The sequence below is a fragment of the Anarhichas minor genome, unplaced genomic scaffold, assembly GCF_050575085.1.
Source record: "Anarhichas minor isolate MPS153535 unplaced genomic scaffold, ASM5057508v1 ptg000040l, whole genome shotgun sequence".
NCBI classification, from domain to species: Eukaryota; Metazoa; Chordata; class Actinopteri; order Perciformes; family Anarhichadidae; genus Anarhichas; species Anarhichas minor.
In genome coordinates this window covers 8,035,644-8,060,431 of record NW_027466486.1, presented here as the reverse complement: position 1 = coordinate 8,060,431, position 24,788 = coordinate 8,035,644, and the positions used below count along the sequence as shown (strand labels likewise).

At 42.2% G+C, this 24,788-nt stretch overlaps 1 protein-coding gene across 1 annotated transcript in view; it reads left to right on the top strand.

The window, feature by feature from the left end:
- The window catches only part of mboat2a (membrane bound O-acyltransferase domain containing 2a), a 35,371-nt gene that overhangs the window by 7,876 nt on the left and 2,707 nt on the right, over positions 1 to 24,788 (top strand). The window contains 11 exon segments of the mRNA XM_076107832.1: positions 10,147 to 10,292; positions 13,644 to 13,721; positions 17,783 to 17,878; positions 18,822 to 18,877; positions 20,294 to 20,348; positions 21,277 to 21,445; positions 22,074 to 22,266; positions 22,702 to 22,805; positions 22,897 to 22,961; positions 23,263 to 23,395; positions 24,197 to 24,348. Coding sequence (XP_075963947.1) covers positions 10,147 to 10,292; positions 13,644 to 13,721; positions 17,783 to 17,878; positions 18,822 to 18,877; positions 20,294 to 20,348; positions 21,277 to 21,445; positions 22,074 to 22,266; positions 22,702 to 22,805; positions 22,897 to 22,961; positions 23,263 to 23,395; positions 24,197 to 24,348 — 1,247 coding nt within the window.

The window sequence follows — 24,788 nt, the reverse complement described above, 5'->3', positions numbered from 1 at the left end:
CTTCTAAGCTGCACTGGCCTCTCACAACACTTCCACCACCGCATTAAAGTGTCCATATTACTGTATATTTTTTGAAATGTCATTTCTGACTCAATTATTTGGTTTATTGATGCGTTTTCCTGGTCAAATATCGCTGTGGCATCATGATCAGATACAGGCGTATACACGTCCTTCACATGAAAAGCAATAGCTTCTTTCTCGACTAACCATCCAGTAGCGATGTTTAAAGGTATAGAAATCCGTGATGACAATGAAGCCCCAATCTAAAGACATGTTGCCCTTTTCAGGAGGAGCAGAACAACTTGAAAAAACTTGACTTAATCTGTACGATCATCAACTTGACGCAGCATGTTCACATCTATCCTTCTAAAAATGAGCTTAAATGTCTTTGAATAACAACTGTGCAGGGGAAGAGACATGGGCAATTGGTGACGTCGTCACCCTGCTTTCACCCCATGTGCATTTTTTAGTTGTCTGTGTATTGGTTACATGGTGAGAACATACAGTATACTGAGCTAGCTGGGCACAATCCGGGATACAGGATAAGAGTAGATACACATCGTCTGCTGGATTATGTAGTCATTCTTTTTCACTGATGTCACTCTGACACCCAAGAAAACAGCAGCAGTATCTGCCGGCAGGTCTGGGTTGGCTCCAAAAGGATCTCTGTCCCTCTCTCCTCGCAAGTCATGTTCTAGATCAGATGGGCTGTACAGCTGGCAGTTGTTTGCTCAGAGTTATGTGCATATCGAACAATGCTCCTTGTTTGTGTTTTTATGCATTCACATTATTCAGCACTGTGGAAGAGTTGTGCAGCACGAATATATCTAATAGATGACATAATCAGTCAGCAGTGATGTCGTTTTTTGTTTGTTTTATCTGCTGCAAAATACTGTCATTGCGGAACAGAACGCATCTTTCTTTCAGACCCACTTCAGACTATTTCCTGAAAAAAAACATATTTCCGTCCCCCACTTTCTGTTTGTGCGTCTCTGTGTAACGACGCCAGTGAATCTCTTGTAGCTGACAGGTGTTTGCTGGGAGTGGAACATATCGCAAAGGGGCAAACAAAGTTCGTTGAGAAATTTAAAGAGACAGTACTAGAAAAATCAAAGAAAGACACTCACGGATACACAGACACCAGGTTGGCTCCCCAAGTCCGCAAGGCCCACGGGACCTTTTCTATCCAAAAATATTGGCTTTTTACGTAGACAAGATGTTCTTTTCTCCCCTCTGTACTTCTGTTGCTCTGCATTTGTTTCTGCACTGACATGGTAACATACTGTATGCCTGAGTGGATCGAGCCGAGGTCACTCATCTCTGTGCTAATGCATCCGGTTCTGATAACATTATCTTATCGCTACGCTTTTACACAATGGGCACCGGGGTGACCACTCAGAGCACATATGGCGTTTCTGACCAAAAGCAGCCTTGTAATATTTTCATGTGTTTCAAGAAAGCAGACACACACACACACACACACACACACACACACACACACACACTGTGAGCGTGGTTCTGGCCCAGTGCTGCTGGCTACCTTGTGGGGAATGGCTGATAGTTTGGCTATTAATAGCCGGCCTGACCGTAGAGCCTGACTGGGATCTGTGGATCAGAGAGAAGAGCGCCACACTGCAGGCGTTGGCACTCTGCTTCCTTTGTGCTATACTCGTATCAGTGTGGCACTTTTCTCATGATCTGTATCATCAACACAACCATATTAAGCCTTTTGTGATTGTAGTCAATCTATGGTTGCCTCTGTGTGAACACAAAACCATCCAACCAACCCATTCTTTCATTTTCTTAAACATGGGCTTCCACAGTCTTCATGCATTCACAGTTTCATTCAGCAGACAGGCTTGTGACCTGACTTAAGGTGAAGAACTTTGTCAAATTCTCAATCCTTTTCTTTCTTTGATTTCAGTGTGTGTGAGTGGGAGAACACTGGTACACATTTGGCTGCTCCCATTTCTCTCCAGCCAAGGATGGGCTTGAATGGCGGAGGATGGGACACCATTATGTACCAGTTGGCTTTTCCCGCTACACTTTTTATCATCACGTTTGTGATTGAGGGCTAAATGTATTGCTTCATAAACAGTGCAAGCACTAGTATGCCCTTGTATAATATTCTGCAGCCTAAGTCTCTTTCTGGCTCTCTGCTCCAATCACACACTTCTATCATCAGCTGCTTTTAATCCTCTGCTGGAATTAGACATCAATGCTCTCTCCCAAGCTCACCTCACATGAAAACTGCTGACAACAGGTTTGTGTATACGCTACAGTACCTTCTAAGGAGGATCAGGACAGTATTTGCAGTATACCATATATATATATATATATATATATATATATATATATATATAATTATATATATATATATATATATATATATATATATATATATATATATATATATATATATATATATATATATATATATATATATATATATATATATATATATATATATATATATATATATAATTATATATATATAATATATATAATTATATAATTATATATATAATTATATATATATAATTATATAATTATATATATAATTATATATATATATATATATAATTATATAATTATATATATAATTATATATATAATTATATAATTATATATATATATATAATTATATAATTATATATATAATTATATATATATATATATATATATATTATATAATGAGTTGAGTTTAACTTCAAGGCTTTGAGTCCCTCCTCCACGCCGGCAGCAGCACCGTGAATCTGCATGAATCGTTGTGGACTACAGCTGATGAAAATGAAATAAGACTCTGCAAAACGGGATGGCAGCGTCACACGGGCTGTGTGTGTCGGGGGGGGGGGGGGGGGGGTAGGTAGTGACTTAATGACATGGAAAAAAAGGGTTTTATGCTAATGACTGTCTAAATTTATCTTCCACTTTGTGCAGACACACACAAACAGATGTAGGCACACATGCAGCGACAGACACCCACCAGTCACCTGTGAGTAAGGCCTGGATAAGAGCCACATGCTGCTCTTTGAGGAAGGACTATTTTAGTCTCTGGTGCTGAACATGGACCATGAACAGGAGGAGGGGAGTCTTTTATATACATGTGTGTGTGTGTGTGTGTATATATATATATATATATATATATATACATATATATGTTTGTGTGTGTACATCCAATAAAGGAGTGAAATTCATTACCCCAGCAAGATGCTCTCCCATGGGAAAGGTGTCCTGCAGAGAACGGGTCAGACTCAACAAGCCAGTTTTATTGAGATGTTTATCTCAATAAATGTATGCATGGGAACCTCATGCATACATACACAGACTCGTAAAGGTTGATCATGTGGAGGAGGACCCTAAAATGTGTTTGACCTTTTTTAGACTATTAGATTAACTCTTTTTTTTCTTTCGAGGATAGATGTTCACAAGAACGCTGCACAACTTTAATACTCTTTGTATTCACGCACCCTGAGGTTTGTTTGTTTTTAGCCACACTTGCTCTATGGATGGCCATGTCGGTCTTTCACTCGTACCACCACATTTTAATCTATGTAATACTTTGGTTCCTGATCAAATAACTGCAAAGCTACTGCCATCCCCTTCAGCCTCAGCTGTACTTTGTGCGTAGCGCTAATTTGCAAATGTCAGCGTGTTAATCAGCAAGTGCTGGCACGCTGTACTCTAAATTAAAATGTGTACGTGGCAAACATTAAGCCTGCTAAACATCAGCGTGTCAGCATTGCCATTGTGACTTAATCATGTTGATGTTGGCATTTGGCTCAAAGCACAGCTGTGCCTGTGAACAGTCTCAAAGAGCCCTGGCTGTAGATTCTTGCTCTTGTTTGTACAGAAAAGGAAGTAGGAAGCAATGCCCAGAGGAAACATGACTCATCCTTTGTTCCCTCCTGCGCCATGACTCCTTCCTTTCTTTCACAACCTGGCGGCAGCTGCTCTCCAAACTTTGTAGTAAAACCACTTCTTTTGGTGCTAATTTCCGGACAAACGGACGAAGAAGAAAGCAATGGGAGGCGGACGTTAAAATGATGAATGAAAAGTTTGAAAGGGGCGGGAGAGTGACATGAACGTGAGCCGTGCTCTCGCCCCGAGGGCCTCCATGTTACTCTACCGCACACGTACACAGACGGAGACATGCACACTGTATTTCCCCCAACGATGAAGTTCAGGAAGCTGGCTTATCTCTGTCTTCCACCCAAACCACAATGGCTCCCCCCCCCCTTGCCTTTCAGCTTCTTTCCCTTTGCCAGTCTGTGTGTGTGTCGGCCTTTTTAATGAAGCTTCTTAAAGTCGAGCTGAGCCCATGTGCCACAGCTGCCACGAGGAACTGCCTGACAGCTTACTGCCCTTAAGCGCTAATCGCTCACTGGCGCCTGCCACCCACCAAAACATCTGCATGTTGTCTGTCTCCCTTCCTGTTGTCTCCCTGATCCACGCGCGCTGTAATGATACGTGATCGATCCGCTAATACTCTGTCGTCTGGCATTGAGATAAAGTGGAAACAGGAGGAAACAGCGCTTGCTGTGGCTAAAGGGCGCGTCCTCAGCAAGCCTGTTTGGATTGGTTTATTTGAGCCTGTTGAGTAAATATTGTCTGAGTGAGGTTTGTGAAACAAAAGGAATAACGGCCTCCGTCCTCTGCCAAGCAAACTCTGATTGAGTTTATGAGAGGAGAGTGAGAATGAACTTTTGTTAACAGGCCTGGGTTTGCTGGTAATTGCAGAGTTTTTATGGTTTGAACCACATGTCTTTGGTCGTGCCACCATTTCTATTTAGGTGTTGTTTTTCTCTCCCAGTGACATATTTCAGTGGGTTTGCTGCAGTGCATTTATCCAAAACGGTGTCTTTTCTTATTTCTGTGACTCTTACAAACGTTTCTGCAGCACCACAGATATCCTGCCTTTCCATTCTGGAACAAAAAGAGCGTTGTACCCCAGGGTGAGGTTTACTTCACAGTGAATCAATGATGGAAGAGGAGCCCCCATGTATTATGAATGAATAAACAAGGCACCCTGGCACAGGAGCTTGTCTATTGCAAAATGTTTATTCAGTAATCTACTACCCCAACACTGGGACAGTTTGGGGGGCGGGGGGGGGGCACATTCAGCCTTTAGTCCTTTAACAAATCCTGCGGGTATCGAGAATGATATCGCTGACTTTCAGATGTTATTGTCTTTGTCACGCAGTGCATTACCTAACATTACCACAGCTTTGCTGTCAAGTGCAGCATGCACCCATGAGGCGGCGGCGCTTACTACAAATCCCACAATTCATTGCATTTAGGCGGGTGGCATCCTTAATGGGAGACCACGGCGTGAAATCATGTGTGAGTGGAATGTAGCAAGTCTCATTATGTAACTGCTGCTCCGATGAAAGAAACCGTTAATCCCTCATGTCAATCTGCTATATCATATCGGAGCATTTGGTGAATGTACTTTATATTCATTCAAAAACACTGGTTGAGGGAACGCGTTTGAACACTTTGACATCTCAGCAGACTTGAATAATTTGAAACGCCGTCAACTACTTTGAAAAGCAACTCTCTCCGACTTCGATCCGAGCTGACATGACTCTGGCACATTGCATGGTGGTGAGAGATGCTGCAAGGTGTGAATTTCGTTTTCAAAGGGACGGCTCTTGTGTGTGGCGCGTAATTTGAAATGGCCAGTTAGCAAGCAGTCGCTCTTCATGGCATGCCAGTTCACACAGTGTGCTTGTGGATGTGTGTGCCCACCTGTAGGTGCACATGCATAGTGATCATGTGATTTTTTTATTTTCTTTTTTATTTTCTTTTTATTTTCTTTTATTTTTTTTTAAATAGAGCTTGGAACTACATAGCAGGTGGCTTCATGAAACGGCTTGATGATGTTTGTAACATTGATTAAGATCACTGACGATTTTACACTTCTTTATGCTTCATAATTGAAATGCTGCAGTCTTATTCTTCATATTACATGAAAGCTGAACGACAGATCATTCACAGTTGATAAATTGCTTACTCGGCGCTTTTGCCACACAATCAGCTGTCTGGTGGCCTATTCACCCACAGCGCGACTTTGCTGTTGCCTTGAACAATACAGTTCCTCTGTCACGCCCTTCCAGGCTCTCACATGAAATTCCTTCCTTACAAAGCAATGAGTTGACACCGGGGGGGAGGGTCAGATTTTTCACTCTCGGGCTGTTGTAAAGACAGAAGTGGAAGTTCAACGAGTTTATAAGCTCACTTTTTGATTCATAAAATAACAGAGGCATGCTTTATAAGACGCGTTTGTCTGTGATCTGTTGATTTCTCTGCTGCGAGGACGTGCACAGGAAAGCTCGATTCATGCCGTAACCATCTCACTATTTGACACGTGCCGGCTATTTTATGCCTCTCTGGCTCTCATTGATAAATCGGTGACTATGATGGCTGTGGCATGTTTGTTGCTTTTTACAAATGAGCCAGTCAGCTTCTCGTTCGACACAACCAGCGATGTCCTCTTCACCGAGAGAGCAGCTTGAAGTAATCAAAGCGTGAAATGACATCCAGAGCTGTGGATCAGGTGAATGCTGTTTTAACAAAGGGACTCGCACGAGAAGGGTTAGCCAGGGGAGGTTTTTATTTGTATGTGACACGTTGTCATTACCAGGGCATCGTATTTTATTTGAGCACTTTAAAGGGGGGAGGGGGCGGTTTGCAGTTGAAGCTGGGTCTAATTTTGTAAAAGATTTCTTACACTAGAGATTGCCCAAAGTGAATCAGCACAACACTCGGGATATCCACAGGAGGAGGATGAAATCAATTTAGACTAAAGCTAGGCCTGCTTACTGCATCATTCATGGTTGACTGTTGGAAATAGCTGCCAGTCTGTATAATCACTAACATTTCCTGGCACACATGTAGGTGGGTTGGGTTGTTTGCCTTTGATCCACAACAGCCCAATAGATGGCTGGTAGTGTGCTTTTAGATGCCATGTAAAGCACTATTTGCATTTAAAATGGCACACCTTGATCGCAAACAACGGCCATGGGGATGACTGGTGATTGTTTGCTTTTAGTGTGCTTTAGACTGAATAATACCGGCCATGACAATAAAGGAACAAAAGAGGCTGGCTCCTGGTACTGAAGCTGCTGCTGTGTCTGTGTGTGTGTGTGTGTGTGTATTTATGTATATAAAAACCCCGAACATTGGCTGCCAAATGCCATCTGATATGATACACTCAGGCTAATGCCGCAGGTGATTTGTCGTTTAATCTGTTAGCCGTGCCGCCTAAAGGACCTACATACTTGGGGCTATGTCCGTCCCTCTTTCTCTCTCATTGATCATGCAGGATCCATAGATAATGGATGGAGCTCTTGGTGTCTGTAGCCTTTCACTGCTTACTGGCCAGACAGATCTGTTAACATGACCTATATACACGGTCGGGCCATTGTGCCTCCAGACATGCATCACTGAACGGGACATCAAACAAACATGAAGGGTTCTTAGTGGATGGCTTTCACCTTTTTAAAGTATTTAGTGTAATGTTCTTTTCCAGTTAGTCCTGTGTCTACTGTGCATTTCCTGCTTCTCTTGTCCAAATCAGCCCTTTGATACTTTTAAAAAGATGTTCACAGTCACTGACCAATATACGACCATAAACGTGAGTCATTGCACTGGATCCACAGCGCTTGCATTGCAATTACTCACATTGGCTTCGTGCGTTATGCCCGTGTGTGTATTTAGCATTTGTAAAGCGAGATTGAAGCCCGTAGAAATCTAAAAAAGGAGTGGAATGGACATTGAACAGTTTGGACCGTTGGACGCTGTTCGTCTGATTTTCTGTAACCACTGTAGCATTAATACCTTTTTTTTTTAGTACTACACTGGTTACAGAAAATGAGCCGAACAAAGTTATCACTCATCATCTGGCGATTTAAAAAAAAAAAAATAAATAAAAAAATAAAAATAAATAAAGTGCTTTTCCTACGGTGAGACAAGTTGTTAAATTTTACTCATTTACTCTGACTCTCTATGTAATTATTAACGTTACTCCACTGCTAGTCTTTACTGCAACATTGCACCTCAGTGAGTCCATGACCAGCTGTAAGTCAGCTTAGTTCATGGGGAAGTTAACTCCCTACAAACGGTCCCAACAGCACACACATAAAAATGTCCCTTCTCTATTTCTACCTCGGAGGCAGAGAGGGCTGAGTTGGCAAATGGAGAAATAAATCGTGTGTGTGTGTGTGTGTGTGTGTGTGTGTGTGTGTGTGTGTGTGTGTGTGTGTGTGTGTGTGTGTGTGTGTGTGTGTGTGTGTGTGTGTGTGTGTGTGTGTGTGTGTGTGTGTGTGTGTGTGTGTGTGTGTGTGTGTGTGTGTGTGTGTGTGTGTGTGTGTGTGTGTGTGTGTGTGTGTGTGTGAGATCAATAGCCCAGTCACATGGGACGCATAGATCCTTAATAATAGCAACATCAAACATCCCAGACTCATCACTGTTTATTGGCTGGAAGGACGGACGTATATATGCAGACGTATTCACAAACACAACGCTGTGTGTTGCTACCTACAGCAGTGATGCCAGTGACTGTACAGAGAGGTAGGCCGTGGTCATGATGGTGGTTTAATCAAACAGCCTTAAAGATAATCAAATTTACAGGGCGACACGATCCCATCAGAGTAGTAGGATATATATATATATATATATCCCTCGTGTCTATCTCGCTCCATATGGTTCAGAATGAGGGGAGATAAAGAGTTAGCAATCAAACAGAGAGGTTTCCATTCTCCTCCAGTACAATCCCACTATTGTCTGGATTAAAGCCTCTTTTCTGTGCCGTTTGGAGACATTAGGACATGAAACACGCTGTCAAACCCAGCTTTACCAGCTTCATACATTTATATACAAACACTTACTTTTTAAAGTGGATGCCAGATTGGCAACCAGGCATCAGCTTTTGTTTGCCAAAACTGAAAATATGGTTCCCACCTTCAGCCACCTTTATATTTAGAGTGATGGAGTAGCACAGCGGTCACTGACCTGTATCGCTCTGCAGCCACGAGACTGAACTGAACTCAAACTCGACTTGTTTGCGCTGCTACAGCAATCGTTGCACTTCTGCTGGGGACTCGTATGTTTTCAGTGAATATTTTCACACTCATGCGTTTGTGGTTATGTTGTTGTAATGATGTTTTCATTTGTCTTTCTTTGCACTGGAACTGAACTACCATGCTGTTCCAAAACATCTCTGTTGTGTGGCAATGATAAAAGATACGATGCAGTGAAATGTCACCTTAACCGTGTCATATAAAACAATAAGAGCTGTATTACAGTGACCAAACAATTCTTTGTAGTTTGTGTTTTATCTGATACTTTACATAATCTGAATCTTAAGTGTCATCTGTTAAAGTGACCACCCTCAATTTTATTATTTTCTTTCAAATTAGTCTTTAAAACAGATTCATGTCTAGTTAACAGCAGCAGCAATATTATCACAGCAACACATATTAAAAATGTGTTCATTTTGTTTCTATATGTTAAAAGACCAAGATTTTGTTTCCAATTCCTCAAAATGATTCTCAATGGTAACCTGGCCACTGGTGAGCCTTGAGATATACATAAATAAACACACTAATGTAGTAATAGAAAAGTTTGATATCTGAGCAGATCCGTCACATTTGAGTGAAAACCATCAAATTCAAGATGGCGGTCCCATTATCCAAAGTGTTATTAATTTACTTAACAATGATGTGTTATTAGTTTGTTAGAATTAACATGAATTGATAAAATAAATGGCCGTTATCTACAATGGGCCTAACTGGCTAATGCATACAACATTTTAGAGATTTAAGAAGTCTGCCCTGAGAAAGAAAAGAAGTTTAGCTCGCAAGCTTTTACACACAATTGGGGCCGGAGTCCTTCTGGATAACTACTGTATGATTGGGTCATTTGTATTTTGATTTTGCAAATCCCAGTGATGTTATATTCGCACCTTGGGTGACCATTAACCTAATTTGAAGCCACTGATCTGGGAGTTACCTCGTGGTGCATTCACAGTTCTGCTATTATCCTCTGAGCCAGACCGTGGCGTAGGCCCAGCAGCTCCAGCAGTCTTTTTGGATTCCTCCTCATTTTAATCTGTCACGTTGTTTTTGTTGTCCCTCCGTGCAGGTTAACTTTGTGGCATGTCAGCTGTTCGCCCTGCTGATGGCTGTGTGGTTTCGGCTCTACCTCCACCCCAGTAAGACCAGTCCTTTCATCAGACATGTGGTGGCCACTCTGCTGGGCTTCTACTTGGCTCTCTTCTGCTTTGGCTGGTGAGTCACTCCTCTGTTCAGCCCGCAGCTCTTTTCGTGTCATCACTGTCCTTTCTATTCTCTGCTCCTTCCTTCCTTCCTTCCTTCCTTCCTTACTTCATGTTCATTTCACGCTGTTGTAAATACATAACTCTGCTGTCAGATTGTTTGAAAGGACGGTGTTAATCTCATGGTTCGGGTATTGGTGTATGAAATGTCATGTAATGTTCTGCAATTAAGGAGATGTTGTATAATTAAGTTTTAATGAAGTTTGCACTTCTGCTTCAGTGAGTGATTCCAGAATGCTTCTCCTTAAACCAGGAGAATGTCTTACACGTTTCAGCTAAATCTGAAACAATTAGTCCATTTGTCAGATAGTTGACTTTTGAATAGTTTACTAAACAACTATGCCAAATTTTGGCTAAATTTAACCTTCTCAATTGTGAGGATTTTAAGCTTTACGTCACATTGGGCTCTGAGAAATCATGATGGGGATTTTTCTCAAAAAAATTAATTTCAGGGCATGTTGCATTCATAGTGTCTAATTAAAATATATTTTTTAATCTTAATGAGTTACATGGTTTGATTTTATAATGAGTAATACATTTTTAAAATTGAAACAGACTATTGAAACAGAAATCTGCATTAACAAATTGGCTAATTGTGTCATTTAATGTGAATTTGATTAAGTGCTTAATAGACTGCTTTAAATTTCAGTGTTAATTATTCATTAACCAATATTCAGCTACACAGTCTGACTGGCTCACTGACATTATTCATCAGTTGTTTTTTGGTTGGTTTGGTTGGTTTTTGTTTTTTTTGGTTTATTTGGTTGGTTATCTGTGGGAATAAAGTATAAACATTACTGAACAACATAAAGGGATTGTAGCTCTTTAATAGAGTGACGGAGTTTAAAGTAGAGCAGCAGCAACAACTATTCTCATTGTCAAATAATCTGGCCAATTATGTTTCACTTTAATTGATTAATTATAGCGTAATTGGTGATAGTTGTTTGGAGTAATAGTTTCGATATGCAAAGATTTCACATTAATTATTATTTTTATTTTTTTTGATATTAGTCACAGTTTTCTGTGTCTTACTCTGCTTTTGTTCTCCTGTCACCATCCTACACCCTGTTCCTTGTTTGTTACTTGTCTGTCATCATCATCCTCCTCCTCTTCCCCCCTCACTGCCCTTCCCCTCCACATTCTCCCTCACCCCGTCCTCGTTCTCTTCATCCTCGCCAAAGCAAATGGGTCGATCGAGCAGTAACGGATATCCAATTATAAAGCTATAGCCCTGTAATAGACAACCCACTGTACCTCTGGCAGAGTGCCTCTCAAAGTGTGTGTGTGTGTGTGTGTGTGTGTGTGTGTGTGTGTGTGTGTGTGTGTGTGTGTGTGTGTGTGTGTGTGTGTGTGTGTGTGTGTGTGTGTGTGTGTGTGTGTGTGTGTGTGTGTGTGTGTGTGTGTGTGTGTGTGTGTGTGTGTGTGTGTGTGTGTGTGTGTGTGTGTGTGTGTGTGTGTGTGTGTGTGCATACGATAGCAGTGGAGATGTCCAATTGGATTATGGGGTTATGAAGATCGTTTGCCAATACCTGCAATCAGAAAGTGTCACCAGATTGTCACCACAATTTACAGCAAAAAAATGTGTTTAAAAAAAAAAAATAAGGAACTGAAAGGATTTGTCAGATAACGAGTAAAATGCCTCTACTGTATTCACTGAGCTGTGAATGGGCACTGTGTTGTTTTGGGCAACAAAACAAAACAAAAAAAGGAAAGGGACATAATGTTCTTCTGTACAGACGAAAACCAAACGCATCGCAACAAATCTCACGTGTTCTCACAGTAACAAAGACATCATTATTTACACACGTCTGGACTCTTATGATGTACCTCCTCACTTTGTGTCGGATTAATCTTCAGTTTGAAAAATACCACCATCTTCACATCTTCACATCCTTTTTTTTTTATCCAAATGAGCCAAACAAACAATAAATATGCGTCTGTGAAAGCCTGCCAAAGAGTTGTATGTGCTGAAGCAATTAAAAGAGCACACGCTCCTTAAAATATCATTGCGTTCGGTGCAGTGCTCCAAAAGCTAAGCATCTCAAGTTAGACACTAATTACAGGAATAATAGTTTTCTTATCACTTAAATGTCTGATTTTAACAATACTAAACTATATAATGATGCAGAGATTACCATGAGTGGCTCAAAAAGACAGATGTAATTATTTGATAAACGTCTTAATCAGAGCTGTGCAGTGTGCACATGCTAATTGTTTACAAGATCCCAAACAGCTTCTGCCTAGTGCAGCTTGCTCCTGTGAAATGCATGAACGCATCTATGCACACACTTGTATTTGAACCCTTTTATACACACACACACACACACACACACTCAATATTTTCAGCTTTCGTTGCACACACACTGTTTCTTAGAGGGCACCTGGCTGCAGCCCTAGAGGATCTGCCTCACAGATGCTGCAGCGTTGTTGGTTTATTTTAGGATGCGCTCCCTCTCTGTCAGACGCACAGGCTTGTTTCTGAATGTCACTGGAGAAAACAATTGAACAATTGAAACATTTCCTCCGTCAATGGGGACTGAGCTCATTTGAGCTTCTGTGGACACGCTTACAGATCACGTTTGTCTGACACATCCCAGGCTAACCGTGTCTCGAGACATACCTTTCCTCTCCCTTCATCGGGTATACACTGCTGTTCTTAAGCATCGTATTTGCTGAGCGGTTCATTTAATGCACCCAGCTTGCGCTCCCCTGTTCCCTGCCATCCCGTGACGCCCTTGCCCTCTTTGTCGACTCACCGCTAACACAGTGTGGCATCTCTCCTCTCCTGGAGGGCCTGACGTCGGTAGCACTACACACTGTGCCCTTCAAAGACCCATCTGGTAGCTGCTGCCGCTGTTGAGATTGTGCGTGCGTGCTTCACGAGAGGGGAGAGAGGCGGACAAGAATTTGATCAACACACACACACACACACACACTCATACACAAGTCGCTGTAATGGTGCGATGCAAGGAAGCTTGCAGCTAGAAGGCATGGAAATAAATTAAGACCACAGTGTGATGGCAATTGTCACTATCCTGCCCTGTGACTGCAGATGACACATTGCTGGTTACAAAGGTCCGGCTTCACATGGCTGATGGTATGACTGGTTTCATAATGCTGCGGTTTCCTCTTTCTAATGACTGTATGGGGTGATAAAGTAGGGTGTGGATGGTAATAAAGTGTAATATAGTCTATTATAATATTATAAGGAAGGGCCGTGTGTTTGAAGGGAGTTATGTTTTCAGTAAATAACAAACCATGAAAATTTTAAAAGTAGTAATTTATGACGTCTGTCTCTCCACAGGTATTCCCTCCATTTTTTGGTGCAGAGCGGCCTGTCCTACAGCGTGATGATCTTCGTTGGCCTGGAGCACATGCACAAGTAAGTGCACAAATGAAATGCAAAAAAGGTTATTTGGCCCCGTGGTTCCTGGAAGTGTGAGAGTCGTACACAATCGTAAAAAAGCCCCATCGTTTCCCAGAATAAGAAACCTCAAAAGGGCAAGTGAAAGTACGACAAAGACATTTGTCAAAGCCAGTAAACCAAAATTTTGTCAGGCACACGAGCCTGGGTCACGACGACCATGATGATTATTCTGCTCCAGGGCTTCCATCTGTGACCATGGCTCATTAAGACACTTTCTCTCACACACACACACACACACACACACACACACACACACAGACACAGACGTTGTCTGATGTTATATTTTACCAAAATTCCAGGATGTTCCCCCTGGGGAGAACCCTTTAAATAGATGGTAACAAAGCATTAATCACAATAGTGACTGCCCTCAGAAAGAAAGGACTCAAAACCCATCGACAGTAACACACATGACATGGTCATCCAGACTACATGGCATTTAAACATATAGCAGTGTTTCACACCAAAAGTCACTTTGCATTATTCCTGGATGTTTGACCCTCTACACACAGCATTAGTGTGCTGTTCTGTCCCTTGTGTCTGTGGATAGATAAGCTGTAGCTCTCATGAAACAAAAAAACAAACTGTGGTATTTGCCCAAACCAACACACCTTCATCGCATTCCCCATTCCTCCCCCCCCCCCCACCTCCCCCCCGGATGAAGGTACAGCTTGGGGGCAGAGAGGAGGAGAGTTAGAACGCACTGACATGTTCATGTTTGCAGAGGGCGTTGAACCCACTGCCCCAGGTTTTGTATAACAAAGTCATTATTATTTCAGCAGACGGTTGTTATTTAACTGGGGCCGTGGGCTTTTGGTGACTCGCTGTTTAAACCTTTGCTCTTTGAACTATGCTTGAGCTGGTTGCATAGGTACTCATGGTTTTAAACTATATGCATACGTATATATTTACATTCACAGGGATGTGACTAACTGGTTTCTTTTCCCGATAGATTTTGTTCTTTTTTTTATTTTTATATTTTGTTTGTCTCCGTGTGTTCACTGTAAAAAGAAGAAACTGCCAATGTAAGCCCGAAATGTTTATTGTTTACATCTTGGTTCACTTTGCAGTATTAACATAGACACTGTACGCCTTGCTAATGATAATACTGCGTGGAGATGTCAGTATGATGCTGACTATATACACTTTTACCTCCTATAACACTTTCCGCTGTAAGACTTGTGCTTGTTACACTTTGGTAACATGCCCTAAACACTGCCAGGACCAGTGCACTGTGGCAGGACTTGTGTTCTCTATTTGTTGCTCTCTCGCTCGGATACTTGACCTTTACGGGGGGGGGTGAGTGAGTGCAGTGTGGCAGCTTTATGGAGTTGCTAAAAGCTCTTTCTCTGGACTGCGCGAATGTGAACCCGGCTTGGTGTGGATCAACCTGACCACTTTGTTTAGCGGCGAGGCATCATGTTTCATACTATTCTAATGTTGTGCCGCTCTGGATCTCTGACTCTTACCCTCTTGCCCTCTTACCACTCCCTCAGCCTCTTTGACAGTTCGCCTGGCAGGGAATGTTCTCTAGACGCTTACCTGCTGAACGCTGCACGGCCTGCTGGATGTGAAAATCGTTAGATATGGTGAAACCAAAGAAGAAGGCCGGGACAGTAATGCTCAACTCGATTGATACTAAAGAAGAGCCATTACAAAATTACAGTTACTCAGACTGCTAAAGAAATAAGACAAGATGTGCTATCAAGCTAAGTGTAAATATAGTCTTTTCAAGTGATTATTGTACTCTATAGCCTGTCTTGCTTTATTTTCTCTGTTAACCAAATGTGTAGCATGGCAAGTTGTTATTTCTTTAGGTCACTGGCTCTCAAACTTTTGGGCTTGTGACTCTTAAAATGAATTGATGTCTCTTTGAACGCATGGATGACATGTCTACCGGTTGTAACCAGTTTAATTAAAAGCGTGTAAAAAATTAATTCAATTGGTGTGAAAGCATAGCTGTGAACCTGACGGTGATAAGTGCGCAAATGACTGACTCTGTCGCATGCTGAACAGATGAGAAATTTCCTCTGGATCTGTGTATGCATGAAGTGTGCCTCGAGGCATTTATTGTGTGTACACAGACTTAGAGAGCGGTCTAGGGGTGTTCAGACATTTATGTATATATTTATATATATTTTTTTCAATGCTCCATGTGCAGTGTGTATCCATACCTGTGGCTCCTTGTCTCCGTGTTGACCTGTCTCTGCTCCTGTCCCACAGTGGGAGGCCAGCCAGGCTTCATCCAATACTTCGAGTGGAAATGAAACACCCCCCCTCTGAGCTGTGAATTACACAAACACAAATCAGAGGAGGATAAAGACAGAATCCCCGGTGGGCCCGCTGCAAATATAGCTGCGGCAGCACATATAGCCCGTATCCTCGCTTATATCTGCAGCTGTGTGCTGCCAGTAGAGAAAGCTGATCTCGGTGAAAATAGGGTTGTTGCTGTGGATTGAAAATATCAGTGGAGCCAACAGAAAAATGTAAAGCTTTCTTGCACTGTTAAAATGTCTATTTTATGTCGTACAATCTGGTGTTGAGCATATTTAGCCTGTGTGTGTGAAAGCTAGTAAAATATCTGTCGGTGTTATTATTTCTGTTGTTTTTAATGCTCATCAAAAGATCTGTTGACCTTCTGCTGGACTGATCTGAAGCAGGATAATTTCACCTGCTTCAAGAAAACGTTGACTGAAGTAAAACCAGTGTAACAAGACACCGTAGGCAGGATTCGTATTCAGGTGTTTCTTTCCGCAGTGTATTACACACTAGTAAACGGGGAAAAGAACTTCCTATATATGCAGTTGTAATTTTTGCCTCGTAGGTTTTGGACATTTGAGACAGTTATGCTAACCATGTTAAAAACATATTAATGAAGTAGTCAAAGTAAGGCCTGGGGATTTCTCTTTAGTTCTTCTATAGCTCCGTTCTCATATTTGTGTATTGATGAGCATGGAGACCGAGTATAGGCGGATCTTCTGTTGTTTCTGGAAACCGATATTATTTCACATCTCTAGAAAGTCGATAGACAATAGCCGACAATGTTCCATAAATACCACTTGGGTTGTCCAGTACAGAAAGCTCTATGAAGGTGTGCCCTAGTAGCCTCACTGTTAACGTGTAAATAACCTCAATGTCTGTGGACCATTGTTGCATGAGATATGGAGAATAGTGCGTACACTGAAAACATCCCGAGTGTGGGCTGGATACAAACGCATCACTCTCGGAGCACTTAACGGAATTGTATTATAATTATCACCGTTCCTTCTCGGAGCGGTTCTGTGAGCGTGTGATCTTTGAGTTTTTAGAGGCCGACCTTGAAAGGTCCGAAAAAATAATTCATATAGCAGAAGTGTGAGTGGTTAATTTCATTTTGCTTGGCAGTAGAGATCAGATGATGTCTTGGACTGCACATACAGTAGGCTCTCGGAATCAAGAGGTCCCGTTGTCTCTCATCAGCTGCGAAGCCTCGCTCTTGCTGCTTTGTTGTATTCCTTCACAGAGCAGCACAATCCTCTTATTGTTGGCAGCAGAGGAGTGCTAGCTAGCTAGCCAGCTAGCCAGCTTTGACTTGGGCTGACTCTGCAACAGCTTTGTACAACAGGCTTCAGTGCTGCTCTGTCTTTGGATTTCTGTTGAAAGGTTGTGTTGTCCTCTGTCTCCAGCCACTGACCCGGACACATTATTGGAGCCTCCTCTGCTCCTTTGTCCAATGTTTGACCCCCCCACTCTTCCTTTCCAGAGCTCCGCCGTGGTGCCTATAGGCCTCTTGTCTTTTGAACTGTACTGTAAACAAGACCCTGTTCTGCCACAGATATGAGAACAAAGGGACACGGGGGTTATACGATATGTGCATTGCGCATATGTGCCTGAAAAGCTCCTTTTCACTGTGTCGAGTCAAATGTTGAGAATTCATGTGAGAAGATATGCACCAAGATTTCACAGTTGTCATTTATTTATTCAGCGTTCATCATTCATCTCTCTAATTCCTGTTTTTTGTCTCTCCTTTTTCTGCACAGGTACTGCTTCATTGTGACGCTTGGCTACCTGATAGTATGTCAGATCACACGGGTCTACGTGTTTGACTACGGCATGTACTCTGCAGATTTTACAGGGTAAGCCACATTAAGACCGGCGCTCTTTGTAATCTTTTTGGTCCTTAATTCAAAACCTCCATTGGTCTTAATTTGAATAAGAATGCGATATTGGATATGATAACCAGTCTGAGCTAAACAGAGACAAGAGGGTGTCACACTGCTGTGTCTGCAGGGGGACGTCGATAGCGACTCTTGTGGTTGGTTCCCACTCCTCCAGACTGACAATTCCAGCAGACAGACTGCACTCCCAGCACAGTGGGGGGGGGGGCTAGCTGCTAGGCAACCCAATGCAATCCCATACTGCCACTGCGAGGCCAGAGATTTCACTCTCTCAACTACCTCATCTGTCATTCCTCTGTCTTTCTTGAACATGCCAAATTCACGTCAGTGTGACCCAACAGGCCAGAAAATGTCTGGCATGTAGCTTGTTTTGACTCTTTTGCTTAACTTGATGCTGCCATCAGCAGGTTTCACGTCAAGAACTTGTACTTGCAGATGAACAGAAAGCGTTTATATGTCTAAAAGCAAGTTAAAGCACATGAGACTAGACCGTACAATGTTCTTTGATGGAGAATGGCTTTACTAAGTCAAGAGGAAGAGGACTGAGGAGTATAGGGGACCATTGGGCCTAAAGAACAGAGAAGAAGAAATGGAAAGAATAGCTACAGGAAGTTGAAAAAAAATGTCTGCAGTCATTCTAGAGGAAACTTTCCACTGTGGGTGAATTGGTATCTAAAGCCAGTAGTTAGTTACATGATTCCACCAGAAGTTAAATATGTGCTAGTTTAACATAACTTCCTCGAAACTGAAAAATAAACGTTAACTAAAAGTTAGGCATGTCAAAAATATATTTATCAGACAAAACCCTGTGATGAGCTGCTTGTATGTGCTGCACTGAGTGGAGTCGTTTTGAAATTCTCAATATTAACATGACCTTTTTCCATTTGATGCACTTTATCAGGCCCATGATGGTTATAACACAGAAGATTACCAGCTTGGCGATTGAAATACACGATGGTAAGACAAGCATCAAAGTGTCCTGAAAGCGTGTGTGTGCGTGCAAAAAAATTGGCAGAAATGAAAGTGGTTCAGTTCTCTTTTCAGTTTCCAAACGGATCACATGGCCACCTTTTCTGAGCCTGTAGTCAGTTCTGACAATGGACTCGTGAACCAGACAGCATAAACACAGTTATGTAATGGAGCAATGACCAAGTATTCTCTCTCTCTCTCTCTCTCTCTCTGTCTCTCTCTCTGTCTCTGTCTCTGTCTCTGTCTCTGTCTCTCTCTGTCTCTGTCTCTGTCTCTGTGTAAAAATGTAATGGCTGATTTGAACTGGTTGCACTTCCTATGTGCTTGTCTATCCTTTGTCCCCGGACCAAAAGGTCCTGACCCCAACCTTTCATCCCTCTGGATCATCCATTCCAACATCAACCATTAGAACTGCCAGGCTGCATACAGTTTACCATTGGATAGCAATGCTTTATCCATTTATTAGCCAAATTTAAAAACCAGCGCACAGTGTATGTAGTTAACTACTCGTGTGCCGTGCTAATGATGAAGTTGTTTTTAGCCATAACTGAAAATGAATTAATGAGCAAGACATAAATAGACATAGAGGTTGAAAATAAACAAGTGTGTTCAACTAACACGAGAGGCTTAAAGAATGAGAGGACAATGAGTGTCACTCATAGCTTTTTAGTTTCCACTTGGAGAATGAAGTCCCCTCAGGACACTCTAGACTTAACACAATCAGCAGTCTAATAGCAGTTTGTGTATGGATGTGTGTGTGTTGGTGGGTGTAGGCAGTGTAGAGTTTTAAGGGTTTTTTTCAGGTCACTGATTCTTCTTCTGCAACTGTGAGTCTTGTGAGAAACTAAGACTGTAATCCGAGAACTGTCCCACCCTGATACCTGCCTGCTGTTCACACACACACACACACACACACACACACACACACACACACACACGCACACAGCACAGTATTTTGCCATACAGTAAAATACTTAGAAGAGATGGCTCATAGTCCAGCTCTTAAGAATAGAGTTATTAAAGGCACAGTGAAGCTTTGATTGGGATCAGAGGTTTAATTGAGGCCTCATAGCTAATCACAGCCTTGCACCATGAGCCGTACACTCAACCTAACATGTAACCCCTGATGCCAAAGAAGGGCCACGAGTGTGCAGTCTAATGAGTTGCAAAGCCGCAGGTCTTCATAAACAAAGAGCAGACTGATTAAGACAAATTTACCCAGTTTTGGTTGATATACCAGCAAACCTTGAGAGAGCTAAGAACTTCAGAGTTTTATCAGAATACACGTAGTGCTTGTCTGTGTATTCTGTACTATTATCCTCTTTTTGATTTACAGAGCATGATTTGCAGGTGCACATTTACAAAGATAAAATGTGACACGTATGTCTTTGTGTCTGTCTGTAGGTTTGGCCAAGCGAGATGGGCAGCTGACTCCCAGTCAGAAATACCTAGCTATCAGGTATGTGAATCAGGTATGTTTTTAATGCTTCAGATGATGGGCTCATTTAATTAAGCTCAATTTAAAAAGCCGACATGATCTTAAATCAGAGTTAATGAATAGGAGCCTCGTGGTCCCCGTTGCAGGCTCTCTCTGGTGTTGTCAAGCAGTTGTTAAGCGCGCGGTATCTAGGAAACTACAAATTCACCACTCTCATGTGAACTGTATTGTGGGAATGGCCTGCCCTCCCTCTGTCCTGCATTAACTGCAGATTCCTTTCCCTCACAGTTACTATTGGAGACAGGATTTGAGTGGGGAGATGAGTTGCTACTGTAAGCTAACAGGGAGCTAATGTGTGATTACATAGCTGAGAATAACAGAGATAACAGGCAGAGCCGAGAGCAGGACTTGCATATTGAGACAATCTTTGCAGAATTCGTTGAGCACAGCTTGGAAATACGCTGAACATCTGTAAAACACAGTAAATGCATTAAAGGCTGAGCTAGCCGGTCTGCCCATAAGGTCCCAGATATGCATCAAAGCTGCATTTCATAAACATACTCTTGAGTCAGCCGAGCCCTCTTAGTCTAAATCTCAGATGCCTCCTGGGAAGGTGAGGAATTGGCGGCAGAAACAGGAGCTCCCGTTCAGACAGTTGGACTGCTACTTCACCCGGCTGAGTATATTCAGCGAGGAAGGGTGAGAGACCACAAAAGATTCAGAGTCGGTCAAAGCACTCAGGCCCTCCCTCTTGTCGTGGACGGTTCGATGGAATCGACCATTGTGGTTTCTCAGCTGACAGGAAGCTCTCTCTACATATGGAATGTTGGTCTGTTGTCCTGTTGTCCTGTATTTCAGATTGAAGGGTTGGGCACAACATGAAAACAACTTCTAATTTTCAGGTTTCCCGCTCCTCCAATGCTCTTGTCTCTCCCCTGTGACCATTAAGGCGGATGCCCAGCTTGCTGGAGTACTTGAGCTACAACTGTAACTTCATGGGCATCCTGGCTGGGCCCAGCTGCTCTTACAACGACTACATGGCCTTCATCGAAGGCACGTGCTACCAGCCACGCCACCAGGAGAACGGGAAGTACAAGCAGAGCGAACCCTCGCCCAAGGTACAGCAACTTGAATAGAAGTGCATTCATCGTGTGAAGTCTGCAAACACTGTGGTAAAATAGACCTACTTTTTGTGCTGCGGTGGGTTAAAACATTCTAAAATGCTTGAAATCGTAAAAGAAAGTACTTCAATGAGTGGTTATGATATTACAAAATAGGATGTTGACCTATGCAATTCTCTTTTAAGTGCATTTTGGGTGATGTTTTAAAAAGGCCTAGGCAGCAATGCAGCCGTTTTAAGGGGTGCAGGGTAATTACAATGCCTTTGGTTCCCGTTAGAGAAACCGAGACATTATTGAGAAATTAATGACGCAAATGTCTAAACCTCAAGGTTATTTGTGTTTTCTTACTGCATAATGCATTAATAATTGAATTACACGCCAAGAGTGTTTATTCATCTCAAGAGATAAAGGAACAAAGTGGAGAACAGACGTTGCTGAATGCAAAACAAGAGGGAACGCTCAAGGACTTGAGTTAACCTTGAATCAACTTAACTTGTTTTTTTGAAGTGCAAGCATCATGTCTCCAAATGTGGTTTTTGTTGTTTTTGAATATAAAAGGATGTAATGGGTTTCAACGGGGCTGCTCCTTTGTGTCACACTCTCTTTTTTTCTCACCTCCGCCCAGAATGACGTCATCTCCAAGCTGTGTACATGTGCCATCTCGCTGGCCATCTATCTGTCGGTGTGCAAGCTGCTCCCAGTGGAGCACTCCATAAACGACGACTTCGTCAGCTCCACACCCTTCCATCTCCAGGTCATCTACCTTTACTTGGCCATGCTGGCTCTGAGGCCAAAGTACTACTTTGTCTGGACACTTGGTGAGTTTGATGTGACTTGAGTACACATTTCTCCTCACCCATTCTATATTGAATCCAAGATGAACATATACTTTCTTTCTCTTTATTTGATTGCTCAATTCAGGACTAAAACAGAGGTGTTACTGCTTTGGTTTTATTTTGCTGACTTCTGTAGTTTGAACTCACTGAGCTGTGGAATTTGGTTATTTTTAAAGCAGTCTGTACAGTATGTAACTCTTATTTAACAGCATTTCCTTGACGCAACAGTGCCATCTAGTGCTGAGTTGAAAACTGCAGCTCCTCATTCTTATCAATGACAAATACATGTGATGCTGGATCTCCATCTGTTTCTGTCATTTCTTCACAAACTAATGTATTTAAAGGATATGGAGCTGTCGTCTTCCTTCACTGTTGCCATTGTACAAATGTTTTGTGAGCACTGCCTTTCTCCTGCAGCTGATGCTATCAACAACGCTGCCGGATTTGGCTTCAATGGATACAACAAAGATGGCTCCCCACGGTGGGACCTGATATCAAATCTCAGAATTCTGGACATTGAGGTTAGGCTCTTTTTATGAGACCCATTATATCCACACAAAGTCCTTTTTCTCAACTAAAGCCTGACGTGTATTGTTTTGGATCCAATTTCAGTTCGCCACCAGTTTCAAGATGTTCCTAGACAACTGGAACATCCAGACAGCTCTTTGGCTCAAAAGGTAAAAGTATTCAGGTTGTAATAATGTACCTCGCTCAGTTTGTCCGAGAGCTGGCTGTCGAGGGTTACTTAAATGTATGCTGCACATCTGCATATCTCAAGTCCAGCAAAATGCCACATAATGATTGTAAAATACATACAAATCACAAAGTATTCTGTTTTAAACACAAAAACAAACATTGATGGCTTATATTGCAGTTCATAATGTGATCAAGTTTCATTTGTTTCATTTGTGTGGCCAGTGGCTTTCATTTATTTCTACTTGAATTGTTTTACCCAAACACGCGATGTGTGTTCCCCAGGGTGTGCTATGAGCGCTGTCGCATCAACCCCATGGCGGCCACCTTCCTGCTGTCGGCCATGTGGCACGGGGTGTACCCTGGCTACTACCTGACCTTCCTCACTGGCATTGCCATGACCATGGCTGCACGTGCAGTGAGTACACACATTGTCTTTGTCTATACAGAACCCATTGTTGGAGATTTTCCCCCGCCAGATTAAGACAAATGAATACAAATCATAATTCTGGAGTGGCAGCAGCTCGTGCAGCTCATGAATCACGATATCGAGGGTGAATCCAACAGTCGCTGTTGACATTTTGTCAAAGAGCTCTTTAGATTCACCACTGTTACTTAGCAGAACCACAAACACACAGCGCGGTTCATTTATGGAGAGTAAGGGGATAATGATAAAGTATTATACCTCATGTTGAGGTGTGAGGCCATTACCACTAATCTGTGCTAAGCCAGACATCTTTACTCGAGTCTTGTAAAAGTAGGAGGATATTTATGTACAGACCGTGGAGTGGTGCTACATGGGGGGGGGGGGGAAACTCGCACTGTAATTCTAGATAATCTACTCACAAAGGGTTGATTAACTGAAACGACCGCACAGTAAATTTGCCGTGCAGGTGAGTTCCTGCAGGGGCTTTCTTCCTCTTTATCTAAAGACCATTGACCCGGTTACACTATAAAACTACTGGCCACTGCCCACACAGACGTGTTCAGAGATGGATTTCTTTAAAGAGTTATGAAATGGAGAAAAAACATAGAGAGAGGGAAAAGAGAAGCTTGAGCAGATTATAAGCAGAAGTAGGCAGTAATGCCAGCTGCCATGAAAGATTTCAGGAACTTAATTGGTTCAATTCAAGTCTTGTCTATTGTACAGTAAAATGAGTGGGACGCAATTTCAAGGTTTACGTGTCATTCACTCTCAATGTTTTTCTTCTCTTCCAAGGTAAGACATAACATCAGACCGTACTTCCAGGTCTCTGACTCGCACAAGCGCATCTATGATGTCGTCACGTGGGCGGGGACTCAGGTTGCCATCAGCTACACAGTGGCGCCATTTGTCCTCCTCGCTGTGGGACGCTCACTCAAATTCTACAGGTTTGTGTGTTTGATTGAATAGTGTGTTGAAAGTGATGAAATATTGCTTTGAGTTCAATACAGACCACTATAGACTGCAGTTAAATCAGCACGTGGTTGGTTGTCTCGTTTCATTCCTGTGTTAGCAAAACATGAGCTGTTTAGGCAAAAAAAGAATGTTTTAACAAAACCAAATTTTTCTTTTTCTCCTCATATATGAAACATAATTAGACTCTCATCCCTAACTATGACTTATTGTGATGCATAATACAGCGTTGTCAATAGCACCACTTTTCTCATAACTACTATGCACAACTGTTGTTCATAGAGTAATTGTATTCAAGCACTGCGCTAATGCTAATGTCAGCATGCTAACAATGACCATGCTAACATGCTAACAATGACCATGCTAGCATGCTGATGCCTAGTATAGTGTTGAACACAGTAGTACACTGCACCAC